The sequence below is a fragment of the Notothenia coriiceps genome, unplaced genomic scaffold (assembly GCF_000735185.1).
Source record: "Notothenia coriiceps isolate Sejong01 unplaced genomic scaffold, NC01 NC01_scaffold00000339, whole genome shotgun sequence".
NCBI lineage: Eukaryota > Metazoa > Chordata > Actinopteri > Perciformes > Nototheniidae > Notothenia > Notothenia coriiceps.
Window position 1 is genome coordinate 1,848,808 of NW_011333040.1, and position 24,418 is coordinate 1,873,225.

At 39.1% G+C, this 24,418-nt stretch overlaps 2 protein-coding genes across 2 annotated transcripts in view; one reads left to right on the forward strand and one right to left on the reverse strand.

The window, feature by feature from the left end:
• Positions 1 to 2,646: 2,646 nt before the first annotated feature.
• cldn10a (claudin 10a) lies at positions 2,647 to 6,857 on the reverse strand. Its single transcript, XM_010767377.1, has 6 exons — positions 6,791 to 6,857; positions 5,623 to 6,157; positions 4,441 to 4,602; positions 4,228 to 4,309; positions 4,044 to 4,142; positions 2,647 to 3,067 (listed from the first exon to the last, which is right to left on the reverse strand). The coding sequence occupies exons 2-6, from the start codon at positions 5,840 to 5,842 to the stop codon at positions 2,938 to 2,940; spliced, it is 693 nt and encodes a 230-aa protein (XP_010765679.1). The 5' UTR covers positions 5,843 to 6,157; positions 6,791 to 6,857; the 3' UTR covers positions 2,647 to 2,937.
• Positions 6,858 to 10,207: 3,350 nt separating this feature from the next.
• Positions 10,208 to 24,418, forward strand: part of LOC104949966 (uncharacterized) — a 42,236-nt gene continuing 28,025 nt past the window's right edge. The window contains exons 1-12 of the mRNA XM_010776413.1: positions 10,208 to 10,281; positions 10,872 to 10,982; positions 14,628 to 14,745; positions 15,412 to 15,539; positions 15,759 to 16,018; positions 16,117 to 16,336; positions 16,433 to 16,504; positions 16,758 to 16,895; positions 17,062 to 17,143; positions 17,262 to 17,357; positions 17,471 to 17,673; positions 21,393 to 21,513. Of these exons, the coding sequence (XP_010774715.1) occupies positions 10,208 to 10,281; positions 10,872 to 10,982; positions 14,628 to 14,745; positions 15,412 to 15,539; positions 15,759 to 16,018; positions 16,117 to 16,336; positions 16,433 to 16,504; positions 16,758 to 16,895; positions 17,062 to 17,143; positions 17,262 to 17,357; positions 17,471 to 17,673; positions 21,393 to 21,513 (1,623 nt within the window). The remainder of the gene's footprint in view (positions 10,282 to 10,871; positions 10,983 to 14,627; positions 14,746 to 15,411; positions 15,540 to 15,758; positions 16,019 to 16,116; positions 16,337 to 16,432; positions 16,505 to 16,757; positions 16,896 to 17,061; positions 17,144 to 17,261; positions 17,358 to 17,470; positions 17,674 to 21,392; positions 21,514 to 24,418) is intronic.

Here is a 24,418-nt window from a genome sequence, read left to right on the forward strand (position 1 = left end):
ACTCTTCCATAAGTGGGTCTAAAAGGACCCGTATTAGAATAATATGTGTTTTTATGCCATTTTTGTCATTTTGGTTAAGAAAAATCACTTTTTTTATACATTTTGAAAAATAACGTTTTGAACATATTGTCCCAAAGATCTCCGCTATTCTGAGACCCTCATCTCGTCTCCTCTTGTCTACTCAAACCCCCCCCCCCCCTCATCAATCCATGCCGGTTGATCAAGTTTGATAGTCCCATACCCCCCACCCTAACCTTCCCTTATATTGTAAAGCCATTTTGAGTCCTTGAAAAGCCCTATAAAAAATATAATGTATTATTATTATTATTATTATACTGACAGGTATCAGATCTTGCTGTGTAAAATAATCTTCCTGAGAGGTGTCACTTGTGATGTAGTCTGTATGGTCCACAGTGAATGTATTCCTGACAGCAACAGGTGATAAGAATCAAAGGTTCCCATAGGATCCCATAGAAAATGCATGCGGGTCATTTATGGAAGCTTGGGGTAGTAATTCAAAAATTACAATTTCTTAAAATGTATAACATTTACATTTCAAATTTGAATGGCATGATATCCAAAACACGTTTTTGGAGGAATAGCTAGAATATGAAAGTATAAAAAAATGTAATTACAAAGATACTCAAAAAAATACCCACTAAAGGTTAATTAAGAGAAACATGAATGAAAAAACTGAAACACAGAAACAAAATCACCTTAAAAACACTTCATATTTTCTAATTAATTTCATTATTGTAAGGAAAAAACCTAGACTGTCTCTTAAGATAATTACAAAGATAAATCGTTTTTAATTCTACTCTAAATGTTTGTGTGTGCAAACCAGCCAACAGCTGCATAACCTCTACCACCTTTCCAGATGAATGTATTGTTCTCATCATTTCTATTTGCAATACATCCTACTAAAATAATGTAATGTTTGATTTAAATTCTGAATTGATTGGTATTCAAATAGTCCACAATAAAATTCTCAAATGTCTTTCTTAAATAAAAATTGCCTTTCTTAAGAAAATAATCAGATTATTAATTAATCTAATGTTACCCACTACAAAGAAGAAAATCAGATTCCATAAAACAGAGTTATACCTACACTCTTATTCATTTCTTTAGTAGGCAAAACATTATGGAATAATTTAAACTAACATGATTAATGAAAGCATCGACTGTTGTTTTGTATTAATGTGCATTTGCACTGCTCTCTGCTGGTGCTTCCTCGTGTTGCTGCTTCAGTGAACGTCTTCCCATCAGAGATCAATAACTAGGTCAGTGGTTTCTTACCTTGTTTCTAAACCCTTCTGCTGTACCTCACGTTTATTTTAATTATTTTTAAAAGCATGAAGATGTAAAGCTATACAATCAAAATATTAAAAAAACACTCACAAAATGTCTTCTTGTTTTTGTATTTCTTATAAAATCATTGTCCAATCCACAGAAATTATTAATTGCATTTTTAAGAAATAGTTTTTTAAAATATGCTCTTAGGATTTGTATTATTCTCAGTATTTGCTTTAAACTAAGGGACATTCTGGTTTGTTTTAAGTGAATCAAAGAGTATGATTAAAATATTGTTTCATAATTATTCTTAATGTTATATAGAGCTTCTGCGCTGGTACTGTTTGTGTTCAGCTTTTAAAAGGAAAGAAGTGTGTATCAAATCTCAAGTAAATAGGTAAAAAGTGAAACACTTAACGTTGCATTTTATGTTACCAGTCAGTTCCAAGTGGCTTCATCATACTAGGGTTACTTTTAGAAAGAAACGATAAATAACTAAGATATAACTTTTGTAAGCGGTTATATTTCCAAATATTCTATCAAGAGAACATCTTTTGAGCTAGAAGGTGTTTGATTCATCAAATCTGCACTCTCAGCGTCACTTTATGTAACTCAGACACTACAATACCACCATTATATCAGAGAGCATTGTGCCGAGCCCGGGACACCTGACACTGTTTTACGGATGTAAGGCGCCAGAAAGCACCGGGGCGCTGCTCCCTGCCAGCTGGTTCTAACCCCAGGGCCAGGAGGTTTTCGTAACATAGCCTGGGGTTCCTATTGAAAATAATTCCTAGGTGGAGATGGATGGCTGATATGAGGGGAAACCTCCGGTCTGGCCTCCTGCTCTGCATAGGGGGTCATTTAAGGGGTCAGATGTGACCTCCTGACCTTCGGAGGTCACATCAATCGATCCAAGAAACCAAAAAATGCGATGCAGCTATTAGCTGAAGGTGTTCTCGACTGCCTTAAATCAGCAGGAGAGGATTCAATGAAATGATATCCTTTCTACCCAGGTTTTAATCAGTAATCCATTTGTTTTTTAGTTACTTCTTTGTCATAATGATTGAATTGTGTTGCTTCCAAAACTGCATGCTTATAATCTTTAATACAGCTTTAAATGATAATATATTTAGTTTAAAAATACAAAAAATATATTGATTCCAATTTAAAAATTATTTATATAATGTAGGCACACACAAAAAAAATCTTGGTTATTTCTATCTGTTCGATATCCTCTGGTTTCAAGAGGAAAATATTCTATAAAAATGCTGCTCAAAATCTACGTCCACTTGGACTTCAACTCAAAAATGATAAAATAGAGATTTTATGTGTCTATGTAAAGCACAAATGACCAGCTTGTTGAAGGTGGCCGGAGAGTTTGAACAGTGCCAAACCACATTTCCTGCCCTGAAAAAAACGGTCTTATATTTGATATACAGTCATTGATAGAAATGTCCCAACTTTGAGCCATAACTCAAGATGAATCTGGACACTTTAAACTCAAGAGAATATGTAAACTGATACATTAATTATTTTTTCCAGGAACAGAAGTGAATGAATGTTATTCATGTCCTTTGCTTTCACTGGTGAATTCTGGTGAGCACAAACTCTTATGATAATATCCATGTAGAAATAAGTTTGATGTCACACATAAGCATTTCTTCCAAACTGCCTCGATGGCTCCCCTGGTTCCTTGTGGAGGCGGTTGACTGTCTTGCTTTGTTTGTGGCGTGCTTTAGAAAATGACGCAGCTCCAGTGTAGGAGTATTCAGCGCTACAGAGAAAAACAAAAGGATAAGAAATCAAGCCCGTTTAAAACACAAAATATATGTTTTTTCTTTTTTAGATAAGCATCTTTTGGTATATCACGTCGGTAGAGCTAATAATTTAGGAGAAACATTTAGTGCTGCCATGCTTAAATGTTGTCCGTGAAACCTGCTTAACAGTTAAAGAGAACCAAATCAAGCTTTTTATTGTTCAAATGTTCTATCTTGCTTTCTTACTCTTGGTTCATTGATGTAGCCACATCATGACAAGAATAACCGCCTTTTGCTATGCTAGCAGCTCTGCTAGGCTGTGCTAAGGGACAGCTTAATGCTAACAAGCTCACAATGACAATGCTAACATGCTGTTGTTTACCAGGTTTAAAGTTTACACTAGTTTAGCAGGTTAGCATGCTATCATGCTAACAAACACTTAGGAATGAGTACAGCTAAGGCTTGATTTAATTAGTTTTCTAGTTATTTCGTTTATTATCTGAAAATGATATTTATCTTAGTCTTTATTCACAATATGACCACCATATTAAGCAGGACTTACTAAAACATATTCTGACCCAAAGATTTCACCGAAAGAGAAAGCTAGCAGTCTTTATCTGATGCAACATTTCCTTTTAGCTACCCTCAGTCAAGGTGACTTTCACTTGGAAACATGTCTTACTACTGGACTGTAACAAAGAAAACATTCAGCCTCTGTTGGCCACAATACTAATCAAAAATGACGATTATACAATCTGCCCTGTAGGTTCAACGATTATGAGACAAGATGTTGAGAGAGATTATTGCATGTTTACCATTGCTGCCATCTCTTCATTGCAGTTAAAGTAATTATTTAAATTGCCTGATTGAGTAAGCAACTAAGTGCAGTTTAGAGTTCGTCCAAATCAGATTTCTTCTAAACCCTTGTTGCTGATGACAGACGGGGGATCACATTGATAGCATCTAGAATGTTAGAAAAATCAAGCCATTTACCTGGAACCTTCAGACAGGGAGAGACAGAAGACAAGACCTCCGAGGATACACAGCACAGATCCAGCCCAGCCGATAAAGAGAGCTGCTCCCAGTTCAAACCTGAAGAGGAAAAAGAAGACATATGTGACTGGACTTCCTTTTATCTGCTGTGAAACAAATATTTCCTTTAATCTTGAATTCTTACTTCTGAGCAACAAAGAGGGGGTCAAAGAAGTCAGTTGTGATCCTGTGAGCATATATGGAGCATGCAGTCATGCAGCAGAGGCCTGCAAAGAGAAATAAGAGGTCTGAAATCAAAGCAAAAAGAACTGATCATGTAATTCAGTGAGATGTAGTCCTAAATTGAACAGCTTCCTTAACATGCAGCTACATTCCCAATATATACAGAGAAAGGTACCACTGAGAATGAAGTGGAAACCCGAGAGGACCGCCAGACGAGCCTTGGTGGACTCCGAGCCTCCTATTTTTGTGCACTTCATTCCTATCAAGGCGAAGATGGCACCAAAGAAACCCAGACATACAGCTGCGATCATGAGACCCCGACACACCTGGATATAGGCTTAGAGATACACACAAGGGGGGATGACTTAAGTTAGTGGTTCCAAAGTCTTTAAAAAACATTATCTTTATGTCTGGAAGCTAAATGTAAAGCTACATCCAGCATCTGGTTAACTTGGTTTTGCACTAAGACTTTAAACTAACGGAAACGGCTAGCCTGACCATATATGTCTCTGTATTTTTTTCATTAATTCATATTTATTTCTAACCAAAACCAACATTTAAAACCGAAAATCTAAGCTTAGCTAACTATATCCTCCTACCTGTTGCTTTTTATATATTGTACAGATAAGAGTGGTATCAGTCCTCTCACTGAACTATTGGCAACTTGGAAAAAATGTATTTTTAAAAAATCACACTATTCTTATTAAATCAAAGTAAAGACTATAGCAAAGCTACATTTGATTTCAGTCTTGGATATGTGAGTTTCTGTATTTGGATAAATACTTTATAACCAGCATATTGTAAGAGCTGAGGTTAAACATCTAATATTGGAGAAAAAAACCCAGAAGAAACTCACAACCATGCCGAAATAAATGACATATTCATTAACACAGCCAAAATCATTAAAAGGCAAAGAAGTGCATTAAGTGATGTATACAGGTCATAGGAGTTTTAAAACTGCTGTACAGCATGACTGATTTGAAAGACATAGTTTTTACTCAACAGGTAGTGACCACAGATAATAGTTAGTATCTTTGAAACCACACAAATGTAAAAATTGCCTTCAGTTTATTTGAATTACAGCAATGCCTTTGCTTATTGTTAATGGCAAGACATGGGAAGTGACGAGTGACCTTTGTATGACTGTGGGACTTTATATGACTTAATTCGGACACATTAAGAGGTTGTATCAGTCCACCTTAGCTTAGTTACTGAAATGACCTCTTGTACCCTTACAATGCTGGTAATTCACCCAAAAACAACAGGTGTTTTGGGCATTGCTTTGACTAGATGACTAGTTGCATATGCACATCAAGCTATATCTCTGTAACATCAACAAAAACCAACTCCAACTCACGATCAAGAGCCAGCATCGAAGGAAAGTCCTTGCAGTTGGACACCCCGGTGGAATCAGTCACACATGTTTTCCATAGGTTAGACCAGAAGGTAGCCGTAGTGATGACCGTCCCGTCCACAGAGGACACCTTCCAGTAGTCTAACGGCAGGATGGAAGAAACCAGGATCCAACCAGAGATGGCCAGGATGAAGGCTACAATCTCTGTTGCCATGTTCCCCATTTTTCCTGCGGCTTGGATGTCCCGACTGGGACAGGACGGAGATCTATCCCTCAGTAGGGACACAGAGAGGAGGTGGGAGGGTCGGCCCGAGACAGGTGCGTCAGTGTTGTTTCTTCTGGAGAATTCTGCTTCTCGTCCACCTGCCAAGCATCTACGCCTGAAAATCAATACTTAAAAGTGCATGGCCTTCTTGGACACACAATCAGTAGCTGTATATTGTGTTTGTGTGTGGTGGTGGGAGGGTGCACGGTAGCCATCACTCCACACAATGTGCAAGGGGATCTGCAAGAGGAGGAAGTCTTTAATTGAAAGGATCTGAAACGATTTTGACAGAGAAGAAAACACAAGATTAGGAACAGAGATAGGGTTGACTGAATGAATGATGTGGCTCAGTTCTGCACCAAAATACGACAATCCAGTACTTCGGGTCCTCGTTGCAGCAGCAATAGGTGAAGGCAATGCAATATAACTCCACACTAGTTGTACAGCATTACAGCTCCATCAAGTGGCAGAAAGGAAAGGATGCTTCAAATATCAGGAACGTCATGTTATCTCTTTGCTTCTAGTTAAGCAAACCGAATATTATATCAGGCTCTCTAATTGTAGTCCGCTTTTCACACTCCGAAAGCGGCTTAGTAGCCTACAGGACTGCCTAGTGTGTTAGCATTGTGTAGGTCTTACAGAGCTGCTAGCATGGTGGGAGACACTTCATATTTTAAGTTACATTTTTTGCTAATAATGGAGAAACAATTAAAACAAATTGTCATTAACGTTTAACTATGTATTTCAATTTCTCTGCTTGTATGCTTATTTTACTTTCTGTAGCATGTGGTCTTAACTAAAGTTTTAAAGAAGAAAGAATATTTTGGTTTTTTTGCTTAACCTAATATATATTTTAGTAAGATATAAAACCCCCCCCCCCAGTTAAATGTAATGCTCCAGCTTTACCTGTTCTACTGCCAAGGTTAGCTCACTGGATACTGCTGTGGGACATTTTGCTGACTTTATGACTTTAACCTTTACTGTACTGAATGTGCTTCCATGTAGTCTTGTCTCTTTCGCCCACATTGGTCATGTAAAAGTTACACTTTAACTGCCTTGCTTTAACTTTTATAACTGTCACAGGTTAGTCAATGTGCCTTTGGTCTTTTTCAGCTGCTAGTTCATTTGTATTGTGACAAACCTATATTTAAGAGCATTATAGCACTATTTTCAGTGTAGGAAGACATTTTCTTACCTTTAAGTTAAGTAAAAGTACCAATACCACACAAATAAAAACTATTGTGAATGCTGTCTCTGTGATCTATACAAATTAATCAAAAACAAATATTTTGTAATGACTTAATCTAAAAGTAACTAGAACTGTTAAACACATATAGTGGATTACAAGTATAAATACAAACATAGTCAAAGTACAAAGTAGGACAGTATAAGTAAAGTAGCTGAAATTGTGTTACGTTACATTCCATTTCAGTGTTTTCATGAATGCTTTCCTTTTTTTTAAGCTCAACCATCATTTCTTTATATATATTTGTAATGGTTGAGTTTCTCTACCATCTTCATCCCTTGTGGTTTCTTAATTCATGCTTTACAGTTGATGTTTTTTGTGAATGTAATCTATTTGTATCTGTGTTCATAGTCTGTTCTGTGCTGTCTTTACATCACACTTTGTGATAAAGACGTGTTGTTACTGTGGATGACGTGATTTGATTTCATACTGTCATTGTCATCGACAGTAAGATGAGCAGCAACAAAGCATAGAAGTAAAACAAATCCTCCCTCTGGCTGGAATTTACAAGTAAAAATATAACATGTAGAGCGATGTGAATAATCAATCCTGTGAGCAGAATTAGGCAGCCAGCCAGGTACTAATAAATTCAATCCTAATCTTGTACTGAAAACTGAAAACTTTTTTCGAAACAAGGATTAGGTCTTAAACTCTCTTTGTCAAGAAATAGGGATTGTTTCCGGGGCAAATAATTACCCCAAACATTTGCAAACATTCTACATTTACCTGGGTCAGTTTCTGTGTGGGGTCAGTTAACTGTATATGTATGCAGCTTTCAAACAGTCAGGTAAATGACAGTGAGACAGTGCTCAGAACATTGTTACTCAAATCTCTAGATATTTGAAGCCGTGAGTCGTTTCCATGGGCGCTGTTGCCGTGCAATCTCAGAGGGGACCCTAATCCTGTAAATCTACCAATGAAAGGGAAGCAGCTGGCACAGGTTGTTATCTGTGTTAACCTGTTGGTGACGTCCCATTAACAGCTACATATGATACGATCATTATCTTTACCTTTCAACTGAGCTGGAAAACAGTCATTGTGTAAATGCAGTATATATACACAAATGATGTCATTTGGGGTAAAAAAGATTCTTGAATTCAGTTACATCATTACATTTAAGTTTTCACATTTTAATGAACATTTAGCATACATTAACAATAACAAATATTATTTACTGTTTTACCTTTGTAAGCAAGATATTAAAACACATGTCATAAAATGTCCATATGATTATGTGAAAATCAAAATAGTAATTGGATTATTACATTTTCATTGATATATTTCCAAATACCCATACATACATACATACATACATGGAACATTTGTTGAATAACATTTTAATTATTGAAGTTTATATTATCAATGTAATAATGATAAAAGGCTTTTGTTTATAGCACTTTGTACTAACCTTGCATGGAATTGCATCATATGGTGCAACAGTGAAATCTCTCCTGTAATGCTGCATTCTTTATATTTCCGTATTTTGTTTTTTACATTAACGTTCTCCCTATGAAGGATTTCATTGACAAATGTTTTCACATGGTACTGTGTGTAACAGTTGATTCAATCTGAATCAAAACAGACATGCCCTATATCTTGTAACCTGTTGTTAAAGGGAAACAAAGTGTGCACTTCTTCCTTTGTGCTCATTCATGTGAGAGAATAACCTGGGGATATGTGGGATGACGAGGTTGGCCTATCACAGGACTGGGGTAGCATGGGAAAGGAGTGTTGATCCCTGCAGATGAATGTTATTGGGCTGAGTTCAGCTGCCTGTAATAATCTCCTGCTGGCTTTTCTCCTTCAGCCCTTTTCCCAGTCGGTGCTAGCTAAACATCAACATGAGGATCAAGTGCCAGGTGTGAGAACCAGGGCTTATTCAGTCTGTTATCGTTAGATGGTCAATGTCAGGATTATTTTCTACCTTGGTTATTTACCTTCTAATTGTTCCCTTGAAATTTGAAATGTTAGAGGGTAAAGGGAGAGGCGGTTTTCTCTCACTCTTCCAGTGCAGGAAACACCTGCAGTGTGTCAGGAGGCATCTGGATATCTTCCCCCATCATGTCTCTGTGTTTGTGTAAGGTGACAAAATACAGACAAAGAGAGCAAGCATTTGTATGCAGTCATTTCCTTTACCATGTACTAATTATGATTGTAAAATACTCACACTTTATACTACTACCACATTATAAGCTATTTTCTTATCTACGGTGATGCATGATTACTTGTTTATCTTGAGATAAAGTCAGTTAGTGCAACTATCAACTCTATGTGAAATAAAGACAGATTTTGCTGAGTCACTGTGATAAGACTGAGGCAAGCCACATGAAAGAGGAAATGACTCGGACACCTTTGAACCGTTTTCCGTACTAAACCATTGGAAAACTTATACTTTACCCTGGGAGTATATTTTAAAATGGCAATAATGATAATTCAACACTATATATTATAAAGCTTTTTATCCCCAAAGAGGGGATTCAGGTCTGGCTGTTGCACTAAGGCAAACATAAGTAGGCCTACAGATAAAAAGAGAAACAAAAATGTAAAATAGAAAATAACCTTGAAATACTATAGACGAGTCAAGTGAGTCATTAAACAGCTGTACTTGACAGTGACCCAAAGTTAATGTTTAAACTTCACTAAATAATGCTTTGCTTTATCCTACTTGTGGAACAGTATGTTCAGGTTTTGCTTTCAAGCTTCCACATGTCGATTATCACTATAGATTATTACACACGATGCAAATCCAGTTATATATGCTGGAAAGGTTCTCAGCCAATCGAGTGAAAGCAGAGCTGGACACAGAGCCAATCCCGGTGGGTGGTCATTATTTTCAGCCAATCCAGGGATCTCTGGGGCGGGGCCTATGAAGGTGCTTTCTAATGTCTTTTGCACGCTAGCTCGTGTGCCGGGAGGGACACGCAACACACCTTGGGGCGCAAAACTTTTACAACTAGGGGGCCGTGACATGTCGGAGCAGTTATGTAATACAAGCGTGAACCGAAGTTTCTCTACAGAAGCGGATTTAAAAGGGGGGGAAAAGTCAAAGTGAAACTACCGTGTGAGTGAGGGCTACCATGGAAAAAGACAGTAAAGAAACCAAGACCAACCCAGCGGCTTCGGCCGGCCTGGTGTCCAAGATATTTTTCTGGTAAGTGACCAAATGCCCCGGATGATGAACGCTGTTAGCTGCTGTTAGCGGGGGATTTAAAATGTCTCATTGTAGCTGAATGTTTCTCTGTCATTATACTCCCCATTGTCATGAACGTGTAACATAGGAAACTGAGAGTAAACGGAAACCAGACTGTTTTGCTTTTGACTGTTTGAAAAAAGGTGACTGGGTTATTAATCCGTTGAGGTTGGTCAACAAAAACTTGTTTCACTTTGAGGTGACAGTGATCAGAAACATACCCTGACAATAATATTTGTGTTTAGGTGGTTATTGTTTCCTGTTTTACCGGTTTTGTTTTACTCAATTGAAAGTTGGACATGTTCATTCCAGTTTGTATGCAGTTCGCCGTTTTATTCTAGACCTACATATTAGATCATATAGTTAAAGTTCACCCCACTTTAAGAGCTCAAAAGTGCTCACATTGATGTATCTGATTCATGGCTGCTAATGTATTTTAAGGTTTACACTTCCATGTGTAGTTGGATCATCTGACAATTATGAATAGATCCACTGTTCTCTTGATCTTTATCAAACTCCAAAACTGACTCTTTTGAGTATTTCTCCGTCAGGTGGCTCAATCCTTTGTTTCGCATTGGATACAAACGCAAGTTGGAAGAAGGGGACATGTACGATGTGCTCACAGAGGACAGGTCGAAGAATCTTGGGCAGGATCTTCGGAGGTACAGAGCCTTCAACAAGTTTGTTTACAAAGTAGTTGTATCTGTGAAATATACATGTCATCATCATGTTGGACTCTAAAAAACCCTAACTTTCAGTTATAACTACATTACATATTAATCAAATAATGTGTATAATCAACAGAATAATCCCCAACATAAAAACATGTAAATATACAGATGTCACAGTAATAGAGTGGGGCAGGAATTATATATTTGTGTATGCTGACCTGATGTTAGCATCGCAAAGGTTTCGTGACAAATAGTCAATACAATTTGACCTTTTAACTTTTGGAATATTGCAGAAAAAAAGCTCTGTGGCAAATACATGTTTATGATACTTGCATGTTATATTCATCATGATAAGCTCCACATATCAACACCACTTTTATTTATTATTCAAGCATAAATGCATTCTTTAAACTAACTTCATCACGGTCATATGACTGGTGTCTAGCGGTCTCAATTAGCCACGTTTTACCAACCGTCTTTTTAAAGACCCAAAGAAGCTTCAGAATATGCACGGAAATGTAAGAATACTGACATATTTGATGTCGTAAAACAAAACTTCAAAATCGCCTTAGCATTTGTTAACGAGATACCTTTTTTCCCCCGGCGTGTGACCGAAACTTAGAGACCAGAGAACTGGAAGTGTTAAATGCTGACTCATTTTCTGTTTGTTTTTTTACTCTTTTTAGAATGTTAGGAAATATTGAAGATCACATTTGTCATTGTCATATCTCAAAGGTCCATCCCCCCACCATGCAAACGTTTTGATTGATTTCAGACACAAAATAATGATTTACTATTGAGTGACGGATCAATTTGAGTGTGTATCTGTAGTAGCTGGTAGATTTTCATTTTTTAAAAAGAGAATTCCCCACCCTGAACACTTCAGGAAGCTCCCTAATAAGGCTGGGCAAATATCGCCATCTGCTCAACGAAATACCTCAATATTATTACTGCAATGATAGTGTAGGGTTTACTGTTAGGGCTTTAATAAAATATCCAAACATTTACATTTTTCGACTAATATTCAGTAAGTTATTCTGGATTTAATGACTTAGTTTAAGACAAATAATACAAGCTTAAACATTTGATCACTTAACAATAATGCAGCCTTTAAAATCAGCAAAAGGCAACACGTTTGATATTATTATATCCAAAAACTATGACAATGTCTAGTCTAATGTCGCAATATCAATATGTTCTTCAGGCCTACAGTACTTCCCCAAATATTCTATTTGTGCACAGTCACTTTCCTTAGTAATAAGATGAAATGGGTAAATACCCAGAAGGTTCCACTTTAGCCCACTGGGGATTCTCAGTTTGTTATATCTGGCTGTCCATGATAAGATCCTCCTTTGAAAAACTTCACCACATGACCGTGAGCAGTAAATGAGTGAGAGGCTTATTGGGATGAAATTTATGTAACGTTGATGGTGTTATAAATGTTGTCAAAGTCCAGTTGTGTCGTCAGAAACGCGTAATGAGATGCATTCCTTTCAAATCTAGCAGCAACATGTTTTACTGTATGTCTATCGAGAGAGCTGTTTTAAGATAACATCTGTAATAAAAAAATTAATAAAAAGTGCTTACCTTTTAACTTTTGCCACAGGATTTTTGAGAGACTATGGAGGCCGGGCAAGGTTCCCCCGGAAGAAAACTGTATACATTTAAAGTTCAATGCATCCATGTGGTGCACTCTCCATCTGTGAGGAAATATAGCGGCTGGTTCTGTGAAGTCACCCTTAAACAAATTCTAAACACATTGGTTGTTTGGAATAGATAAACAAATCTAATCCCCTGGCCCTGCCCTACACTAGCATACACCAAAACACACACACACACACACACACACACACACACACACACACACACACACACACACACACACACACACACACACACACACACACACACACACACACATTAAGAATTAAAATAGGAGTGTGACTAAACACGCTCCTGATATCCAAAACCAAGATTGGAGCAGAGCATTGTTCTAAGATCAAACCGTGTGTTCTTGTACGTGTCAGGAGATTTAAAAACAAAAAGTATTGTCCTCTCTGTCGACAGAAACAGACTTACCTTTACCACAAATTCCTCGATAATGAGATCCTTTAAATTCCCAGCACATCCTAACTTAAAACCAAATGTACAAACACATTGATCACCACATTTGCAAGGCGTTAACCTTCTAAATAAAGAAAAGTAATGTTAACATTCGCTCTTTTGCGTTGGGTTGCATCCTCAAGGTCAAACCAACATGATGAATGCATTTCCTTTCCTCAATCACAAAGCGTTTTTTTTTAACAACGTTTGTATTCAGCATTGATTACATCCATGTTTACTGGCTTAGTTCCTCCCTGCCTTTTATGACGCATTACCACCTGTGGATCAGGGGGATATCGTGAAAGCATTGACAGGAATCTGAGTTACATAACCTGCATGCACACGCATGTCCTGATTCTCCACAGGGAAACTTAAAACGGCAGGAAGTGAAAACTCTCATTCTATAAATAGAAACCCTTTATAAACATTTAGGCTGTGTCCAAACTGCCTTGAGCTCTAGTCATATAATGACTTGGAATGTCTAAATTAAAAAGGGCCCTGTGGCTCCCAACCGTCTTTAATCGAAGCAATGTTTAGTTTTTTTCTTAAGCCTTAACCGCGGGGTCTTAAAAAATATTAAAAGTTGATAAATCAATTTAGCGAAAACTAAGGCTATTAAAAAGTATTAAACGGCATTTTCCAAGGTATTACATTTTGTAGCTTGTTTTCAATAAGTATATAAATTGTCCAAAGAGGTTGTGTTCTACAGTCTGCCTGAATGTAATCATTGCGTAGGTGTGTAGTGTGATTCTGTGTACTTTATTTATGGCATCCCGTTGGATTTGACGTCATCTGAACAGGACATCGCACGCTCACTGCTTAATAGCGCCAAGGTCCGTTTACGCCGGTTGTTAAACAACATCGTTATGGGGAAATGCAAGTTTGCGTCCAAATGGTTGGAAGATAAGGAGGAAAGACAATCAATACTGTATATAGTCAATGTGAGGTCTTAAAATGTATGGAAAGGGTCTTAAAAAAGGTCTTAAAAAGGTATTACATTTGACTTCAGGATTCCTGCATATACCCTGCTCACCCAGGCCCAATTGTGTTCCAGTAACTGTCACATTTGATGACATTGTTTTTTTGGGCAAACTGAGCAATAACATTTATAGATTTTGATTGTGATTACATTCATCCAGCTTGTGGTGATTTAATAGCTGTGTTCATCCATTGGAGCTAAATTAATCCAGAGGAAAAACAGCCACACATAAACTGACTTTATTATTCACATCAGTGGTATTTTTATCAATCAGGCCAGGACTTATTAACTGGCAGGACTGCACTCGTGTTGCATTCTGCTTACATTGTAAGCCAACTACCTAATGCTCATCCCTCTGTGAATTACATTGTTCAGATTTCAGCCTGGACAGCTATGTGGTTACACTATTACACTTCAGCCAGCATTTTTCTGACCCAGATCCCTGTGCCTGAAATGGGAACATAGTACATCGTTAGCTTATAATATTGCAAATTGAATTGTATCTGTTTGTGATGTTCTCCTTCTACATATCCATTGTCTGCCCACCTTTGAAGTGGAACCATGGTATCAGCTGAAGTCGATGAGGTTGTACTGGAGGATGGGACAAAGATAAAGCCTGTTTCGGTCATCTTTCCAGAGGGTAGCAACATCCCTGCACAAAAACATGATCAGGTACAGTGCTGTGTTTCGAGTTATTGAAAAATGTCATAGGAAAAAGTCATGTTGTTTCTTGCCGGATTTGATGGTATCAGAGATGTTTCCTACCCACCAAGGAGAAATGATCTGGTGGGATATAACACACAACTGCAGCAAAAATAAGTGAATGCAATCATTCTTTGAAGGTATTCTTTTGAGGACGTAAAAAAAACGTATTACGTTCCGTGAGCGTTTGCACCGGGCAAACTCAATCGCCAGAGAGTCTCTTTCTGCCTCCCAAGCAGTTATGAAGCGTAACTATGACGTGCCTCTGTCCATAGGCACTTCGAAATAGACAGGCGATAAAGTCCTCGCACTATTGCCCATCCCTGGCTCTGCTCTTTCTGCCAAATTCCTCGGTCCGTACGAGATCCACGATTGTCTCAGCGACATGGATGATGTAATCTGTACTCCGGAAAGACGGCGTAAAACGCGCGTATGTCATGTCAACATGTTGAATTCGGCATTTATCTGCACTTTTATTTCACACATTGTGTTCTTACTTCATTCTGCTCTTAACAGTATTTTCACACACTGTCCTAAAACCATAAGATTTTGTAACAGCTTGAGCAAAACCCAATTTTGTCCATCAAGATCTGTCTGAAATTCCACCCTCACTTCCTACTTTGTCTGCAACCATAGAGACAGCTTGTAGGCATTCAGAACCAGGAAGCCAACGTGACCCCTCTGGCCTGCACTGTGTCCTTCTGCTCCTCAACCCCTCTGTCCGTCTGCACAACCATCACCTTCACTGACCACCTCCACAACAGGTAACTGATTATTCTTAAACACCAACCCTTAGATTCTGTTTTCCTTGTCTCTTTTCTCCTTTTGCCTACAAGTTTCCTTTCTCCTTCTCACAACCCATCCTCAAAAAAAGTACAATCCCTTCCTTATTTGTCCTTTCTACTCCCCTTCACTTTGAGGGACTCAACGCTTTGTTGCAAAACCTTTCACTTCATTATTTTTCTTTTTCTTTCTGCTGCCAGGTTCAAGGTTAAGCTGTTTGCTATCGCTAACAACTGTGTGTTGACAGTCTGGCCCTACATGGCTCTGCACCGCTCTGAGCAACAGATAGTTCTCAAGACTGGTACCAAGCATGGGACCACAGCTGTTGAGCTGATCCTTCAGCGCTATCACACACCAAGTCCTGCCTCTGGTCCGACTTCATCACCCTCCTCCTCCTCCTCATCCTTTGATCACAACAGCTCAACAAACAAGAAAACAACCTCAGACGAGCATATTAAATGTACTACATAATTGAGTTATATTTGTAATAGTTTGTGTATGTCTAAGCTGGAGTGTTTTTTTCTATTCAGAATACTGTGTGTGTACTGTCCTGGACAGATTCCTTTCCCAACAGTGACAGTGTGAGCGGCCAGACCAGCAGGAATACAGACGTTTCTCCTAACACCACAATCAATCTCGGCACCCCAGAATTCCCTGCTGCCGACTCTGAGGAAGGACTATATTACCAGAATGTATTATTGGCTGTGGAGAGGTGGTTTAGCCTGTTTGGATGGCCGAGTGGACCAAACCCTATCTCTGTGCCACACACGCTCAGAAGGTATACCCGAGAGTTTCCCAATTGTTTTGCATGGGAATCTATTTTTACTTTCACTTTTATGTTTAATTACAATGAATGCTTTGCTTCTCCCCACAGAGTTGTGTCAAAAATCCAAATGAATCCTACCACTGGACGGACTTATCGAGTCAGTCAAAATAAAGACTCCAGGTGTGTATATGAGATAAAAAGGTGCAGTTAGGTGCCCTAAAAAGTCTCCAATGTGTCATCCATGACCCATAAATGGAAATGGAAATGGGCATTCTACTCTGGTTTGTAGTCATTTTATTTATTCAAAGAGTCGATATGGGTCAACGAATATTTTAGATGATACTGGAGTTGGAGTTCGAATGTAATGTTGCATCAGCTGGCATTGATCTGGCTCTAGACACAAGGCTCATAGCTATTGTATTGTTGTGTCCAGGTCTGTAGTGGGCATGCTTCATCACCTGACTGGCAAACAGATCCCTGGTATTCCTCGGTGTCAGATGTTTTCCAGTGATATAGACCAGTGCACCCATCAGCTGCTGCAACAGCATGAAGCTATGCTCACTTTTCTCAGGTAGGCCTTACACACAGAAACCATGCTACTGTGCTGCTGACTTGGCTCCCATTGTTTCCTTAGTTATGATTAGTGGAATTGATTGCAGCTTGCATTTTCATTTATATTTTGGACATGTTTTGGGGCTACTGTGAATGTTTAAGGTTCATTCTAATTCTGTGTACAGGGTGCAGGGAGCCAGCCTTTGTCACATCAGACCAGAGTACCTGCTAGACGTGCAGGAGTTCAAACACTGGTGCTCCCTGCAGGTTCAGATTCACACATTTCAGAAAATAAGTAGACATAAAACCAATTGTTTATGGATGCTTCTTTGCCGACAATAAAACAACATATTTAAAGCTCCATGCATATGTATTTTTCTCTCAGTCAAATGAGGAAGATCATGGTTTGGACTACAGCAGTTTGGACTACGAGTCTCTGAGCAAACGATCATGGACTGACGTGTTGCTGCAAATATACAAGGTGAAAAACTTTTTCCGGACTCCCATCTTGCCAGTAGATGTTTTTTATAACTATGTTCTTGTAAATTACTTAATGTTTTTTTCCCCTCTTTTCAATATTCCTCTGCATCTCAGGTTCTTGTGTTGTGTCGTGTGTCAGAGAGGGGTTCAAACTCATATCTGAACCCTGAGGACATAGATGGAATCCTCCCTGTGAGCTCACCGCCTCTGGCCAGTAACATCTATTCACCCTACGAGCTCCAGCTGCTCGATTGGCTCAACATGCATTACAAGAGCATGAGGAAGACCGTGTGGGGAACAGGTAAGACCCAGACCATGTACAGTTAACCCTCTGAGACCCACGGGGCCGTATACGATCCCAGATATCACGTTGTGTTCAAAGCATCATAACTTCTCAGCAGTTTGAGCCAGAGCCATGCTGTGTTTTTCCTCTTAAACTACAGAAACGGCAATAAACAACTCCATTAAGTTTTTCATTGAGAGGCGTTTACGTATTTCGGTGAAACTAATGTGCGTAGAGTTTTAAAAGATGCGGATAGTCTCACCTTGATTCTAGCGCTTTGCTTATCGTTTTCTGTTTTATAGGTCTATTCTCATCCACAATCTTTGTTTGTGACGTAAAGAGCATAAGAGTCACGTTTCTGGATCGGACACTCTGAGTGGATGCAGTCACAGCCAATCGGAGTCTGATTCAGAGGGTTGCCTGTCAGTTCCGTTTTTATGTGTACTGAAACGAGAGCCGGTATAATTCCACGCGCGATAACCAAATAAAAGTTGGAATACGTTCTTTTAGTGTTTTGAAAGTAAACTGAGGTATGGCAAAGAAGTTTACTGCAGCTGAGGCTTGAGGCGAGAGCGTTACCCGTTAGGATGAAGAAATGAAAGTGGAGAGAGGATGACGAGAGGAGTTAGTAGGGTTGGGGAGCGAAAAGCGGAGGAGGTGGTTGGGCTGCGAAGAGCACGGTTGTGGAAGGTGTTACTTGGGAGGGGGGGCGGTGGGCGGGTAGCGTGCGCAGTTTTATGTTCTGAGGGCAGGGGCAAGGTGGAATGGGACTTGGCTATGGTGTTGGGGGTTCGCACGGCAGAGTGGGCGCGAGCGGGGAGGTTTGTTGCAGAGGTTGAGGGCACAGTAGGTAGGCTGGGGTGGTTTAGCCTGTTGACCTTTCCCGTAAGATGAGACCAGAAAGGCACAGTAGAGAATGAAAATAAGTTGGTCTCAGGCTGATACCCAGTTGCTTATAAGAAATGCTACTATGACCTCCACCTCCAAGCTGCTACATTGACCAACGGAGTCCGCACCGGTAACTAGACCGAGAGTCTGTGTCCGAGTAGTGTCGATTAACATAACAACACAGGTCCAGACATCACCGTAGCGAAGGTAGTGACGTGGACCGTTGTCTAGGGACCATAAGGGAGGCGCACAGTCTACGAAAGAGGGTGAGGCGTGTGATATTAGGCTCCCCTATAAACGGCATGTATTATGTTTTTTTTAAATTTTTAGTCCAACGTGAAATAAGTAAGTAACTAGGTCTGACTGAATCTTCTAATATGTGAATAAAGACAGAGTAATCAATGAGCGGTAAGAAAACCCGTCACAGGTACCCTCAAAGAAAACACTCCTTAGGACAGTGAAAAAACAGGACGGTTAAAACTTCTCATGGTCGTGAGCTATTAGAGTACAGTTATAGGGGACCGTACGACTCGTCTAAGGGGAGCTGTAAAAGTAGTTGGTGGCAGCAGCGGAACTTNATGTCTAAATTAAAAAGGGCCCTGTGGCTCCCAACCGTCTTTAATCGAAGCAATGTTTAGTTTTTTTCTTAAGCCTTAACCGCGGGGTCTTAAAAAATATTAAAAGTTGATAAATCAATTTAGCGAAAATTAAGGCTATTAAAAAGTATTAAACGGCATTTTCCAAGGTATTACATTTTGTAGCTTGTTTTCAATAAGTATATAAATTGTCCAAAGAGGTTGTGTTCTACAGTCTGCCTGAATGTAATCATTGCGTAGGTGTGTAGTGTGATTCTGTGTAGTTTATTTATGGCATCCCGTTGGATTTGACGTCATCTGAACAGGACATCGCACGCTCACTGCTTGATAGCGCGCCAAGGTCCGTTTACGCCGGTTGTTAAACAACATCGTTATGGGGAAATGCAAGTCTGCATCCAAATGGTTGGAAGATAAGGAGGAAGGACAATCAATACTGTATATAGTCAATGTGAGGAAAAGTGTGTCGCCAATGTAACCGGTTAAAACTCAAAGTGACGATGAGGTCTTAAAAGGTATTACATTTGACTTCAGGATTCCTGCATATACCCTGCTTAAGAGAATGTTTATTTACTTATTCACAAGAGAAATAAGCAAGATTTTGTTCTCAACTATCTTTCTAATCATCTGTTGACCTCTAAATTGTAATGTATGCAAACCATTCACATAAACAACCAAGTGCCATTGAATAAGTGAAACACAAATGACACTGATGTCAAAATGGGATGAAAACCATAAGAAATGTCGTGTTAATAATATATATAAAATGGCATATCCAAGGGCTAAATAATATAACGAAAACATGTATTGTGACTTAACATTTTTTTGAATACCAATATTACAAATGTTAAGGTCTTTCTCTAATGTATTATTTATTATACAGATGCAATAAGTCTTTCTATAGTCAGACTTTATAAGTGTACACTGTATAAAGGCTCTTATATGTAGGCCTGGCCAACGTGTGATGATGAGATGAATTGACATTTCTAAAAAGCGTCATTCAGAGAGTTATTCATTTAAGCCTTATAAACATGTAATTGAATGAGCATTAAATGAAAACAGGACACAGAACATCCGGCCCGTTGAGAACATTCATTTATGAAAAATAACGTAATTTTCGGACCTCCTGTCAGTAACATTATCGTGGGATATAAAAAAAAAACTTTAGTAACCACTGACTCCACCATGCTACTTTTATTTAGATAACCTTAAGCCTAGTTGTAACCCCTTTCTGCTTCAGCGTGTGCTAAACACAAAGCTAACTCAAAGCCAGATCATTTTTAACACGCTTTTACAATTTGGACAGTGCCTTATCCCACTGATAAGTGCTCAGTCATAGGGACTCGACGGTCACGTCAAACATTATCAGAAAACGTCCGAAAGATAAGCTGTAATGTTTAGCTTTAATGATAGTAGACAGGAAAACCATCCCTCAGGTTGAAGATGAAATGCAATTGTGTTTTGTAAGGTGGTATATTTTGCAACATGTGCAGACTGATTGCAGGACGGAACCAGAAACACTACTCCATACATGAACTGTCTTTAAACGTGAACCTAGGCCAAGTGTTTGAATTTTACACGCAGCAGTTGATTTCTTATCACGTTTAATGTCATTTTATGGTCTGTAAGCAAGCAGATAAGGGTTATTGTGTTTTAACATCTTGTTGCATGCATTTGATTGAGAGTGAAATCGAAATCCTAACTGTGACCAAGTGAGCATGCGGTACTGGTCTCAATGCCTCTATGCTCTGTTAGTCATGTTTCTATATTTGTTAGTTTGGTTGAAACGTTCTGGGACAAATTGCTTTTGAACTGCTTTACTTAAAAAGGAAGCAACTGCCACTCCATTGTCCAAGAAAATGATGCTATCTCTCCATAGGCACCTGTGATACCACGATGATTTTTGATTAAATATCGAAGGTTTTTACAAAATGAGAATTATTTGTGGAGCACTTTTTCATGACTGGACATACAGTTGCCACTTTATACCCCTAATGCCTAAATGTATCTAAATATCTGGTCTTATTGTATTTTTTAACTAATCTTAAGAAAAGACTGTGCCTAAGCTTGAAATAATTATTTTATTCTGTGCCATAGAGCATCCAAGTGTTTTTTGGAATGATGCAATCTACAAATGTGATTTTTAATCTTCAAAAATGTATGAAAGCTTCAGCAAATATGTAGCATATGTACTGACTCCTCCTGGTGCATGGCTGGAGACTGTTTATCACACTAAAAAAACATTGTATAACATGCTGTCTCTATGTTACAGATACTGGGATGTTGAGATCCAGAAAGCTACCAAAGAGCTGCGACCACCTTCACTCACCAAATGTATCATAAAGTGCTACTGGAAACCATATGGAGTGCTGGGAATCTTTACCCTCATTGAAGTAAGTGTTTAAAACGTTGTAAATACGTTGAATAGTGGATTTACTCTCTGGTTTGAAAATGACTTATACAATGCCAAACTTACCGTACTGCTAAACAGATATTTTTGGGAACATGCTTTGGTTGGTTAATATTAAGGGCTTTGTTAAATCTTCGATTCTGATTGGTCAATTTTGACATTGTACGGCCTGTTATTTCCCTATAGCGGACTTCTGCTGAAGACACTCTGATCAAGGCACTATGTGTAGTCGTATTATTCTGCAGAAAGAAGCCCGGTCAACTTAACATCAGCTGTTGTCAAAATAAAAGTAATTGTGAACAAACTTTGACATTTTCGGGACAGAGAACCTCGATCAATGCTGCCGGCATTTTAAGTTGGGTTGCTATAGTCACAGTTCAGCTGTTGCTTCGCAGTATAACAGACTAACCAAAGCAGAAGGAATAAAATCCTTTTTAAATCAATAAAATATCTTAATTTTTTATCTGTATTTTTGAAAATTATGTAACTTTTTTAGTTTATCTTTTTTTTTTTTTTCTTTTTTTTTTAGCATATTGTTTATTATATTATCACTTAGTACTTTTTTAACGCATGTAAGATATGCAACACTAAGCTGTCTGTGGCTCTTTCCTGCTGTAACTGCAAATTTCCCCTCTGTGGGGATCTGAACAGTGGCCGTTTCTCAATCTCGAGGATGCTGGCTTGGTAGTCGCGTACTTCCAAGTCACGGCTTCGGAAAACGAAGAAGAATGCAAGAGGCTAACAAGTGTGCCACTGTCTCTAACGGTTTCAACATAAACTGTACCGAAAATAAATACCTCACGATGTCTATCTAATTATGAACTTGCTTTACTTTCACGGAATACATTTTTGGTGATAACAAATGTAACAAAGTAACATATTTACCAACACTACATACTTACATTTAAATGTAAACATTACATTCTCCGCAAGGGTTTTTGAAATTGGTCCGTGCGCAAAGCATTGTGGAGATTTTAAGGATGCAAAGTCTACCCATGTGCAGCCTCGGAATTTCCCCCAAACCAAGGACGCGGCCTTTGTGGAATTCCAAGTATGCTGGACATTGGAACGGTCCTGCTACGCCACTTGATGACGTAGCATCCTTGAAATATTGGCTTGGAAGCCAGTATCCTCGAGATTGAGAAACGGCCTGTGATTCAAATGATTTATTTATTATGTAGCTGTCAGGAGAGTGTGTGAGGCTCCAGAGACGCACGTTGGTATGTTTCTCCGGTGTTTATTGTGTTTTATGTACTTGATCTGTTGCCTTATTTTGTGAGAGTGCTGTTGCGCAATCAACGGCTTTTTACGCAGCGTTGTCTGACTGCGCTCCGTTTTTTTGATGTGTATTTTAGACAGCGCAGGTGGTGTTCAGTTGAGGTTTTCTCTGGTGCTTGTTTCCAAGTAGAGAAAAACACTCTTATTAATTAATTTAAGTTACTGATGTGCAGGGGCGGATCTAGAAAAATATTCATGGGGTGGCAAGAGGGTGGCAGGAGAATTTCAGAGGTGGCATCCCCTGGCAGAAGTATATGCTGATTAATCGCAGTCATATCAATGAATGTTAACTTGGAAAGCCACAATATTGATANAAATATTGGCTTGGAAGCCAGTTTCCTCGCGATTGAGAAACGGCCACTGTATATCATGGATGTATAATAAGAACCTGTAGGTATATACACAGGAGGTACCGTCAACAAATGTGTCCGTGCGGAACCATACCCCCAGCCTGTAGTTCCGAGATTGAATTCTGTAATACAGTGGTCACCACAATAGTCCGTTTGAGTTTTGCCAGTGTGAACCATAGGTGTGAACGCAAACCGAACCTTCTGAACAATTAAACAATGTAAAAAACTGTTGTCTGGTACGCACCAGAGAAGCGGACTATTAGGTGTGAATGCACCCTTAGTGTTAAAAAGTAAAAACAAGTTTTTTCGTTAGTCAGACGACGAAGCGTGCCCTGTCACCCAAACTCAATTTGGTGGGGGTGAGAAGAGAGCACTGGGGGATGAAGGAAGAGTATCCTCAATAGGCGCGTTCACACCTAGTACTTTTCCCACAAAAGTTCCTGTGAACTCTTTAGTTCTCATGAACTAAGGCCCCGGCCACACGAGGACGCATACGGCAAAACGCATAGGATTAACGCAAACGCAATCGCAAGAAAGCTTCCGTCCACACGCTATGTTCACCGGATAGTGTCTGTCCACACGAGACAGCTCCGTTTAGCTCCAACCGCTGGAGAAGCTGCAGTACATATGCAGGAGCCTGTACGTGGCGCTGTAACTTCCTCCACAAAAGCAGCGAAGAAGCATGGTTGTCATGGTTGCCCTTCTGTTTATTCTCCGCGGTGGGGGCCGAGGGAACCGGGCAGAGTTTTTCACCAGTCAACGTGCTGTTAAAGTGGTTAGAATCTTCCGGACAACATTATAAAAGTGCCGCGTCAAAGGTCTTCTTTGTTATGTATTGAGCTTTTTAAACACATATGAATAACAAATCTATATAATATGAATAATATTAAGTACATGGAAGCCTCTCTTTTTCCTCCCCTCTCTTCGGAACAGCGTCAGTGTCTGTCTCATGCAGCAGCTGATCCAGTAATTGATGTACCCGGCCGACGTAAAAAAATCTTTGTTTGAACTAGTTGTAGTGTGAGTTGTTTTAAATAGCTAAGGTGTATGCTGACTGAAGTGTGTTGTGGAACATGGATGGTTTCTTGTGCGCAAGGTGATGCAGAGCTGCTGTCTTCGTCCGTCTCAGATTAACGGCACCTCGCCGTTGTAATGTTGCCATATCTCTCTCGAATTTTTGGAAGATTGTGAATATCTGTGAATTCCACGTGTGCAAGTTACTTTAACGTCCTGGGGGTGAGCAGCAGAGGGGTGTTGGGA

Bases quoted from the DNA above. Each gene is read 5' to 3' on its own strand.
- cldn10a (XM_010767377.1), bottom strand. From the start codon at position 5,842: ATGGGGAACATGGCAACAGAGATTGTAGCCTTCATCCTGGCCATCTCT. The intron at 4,310-4,440 runs GTACCTTTCTCT...TTCTCTTTGCAG, and splicing joins TTTCCACTTCATTCTCAGTG to GCCTCTGCTGCATGACTGCA. The intron at 4,143-4,227 runs GTAAGAATTCAA...TTTCCTCTTCAG, and splicing joins CCCCTCTTTGTTGCTCAGAA to GTTTGAACTGGGAGCAGCTC.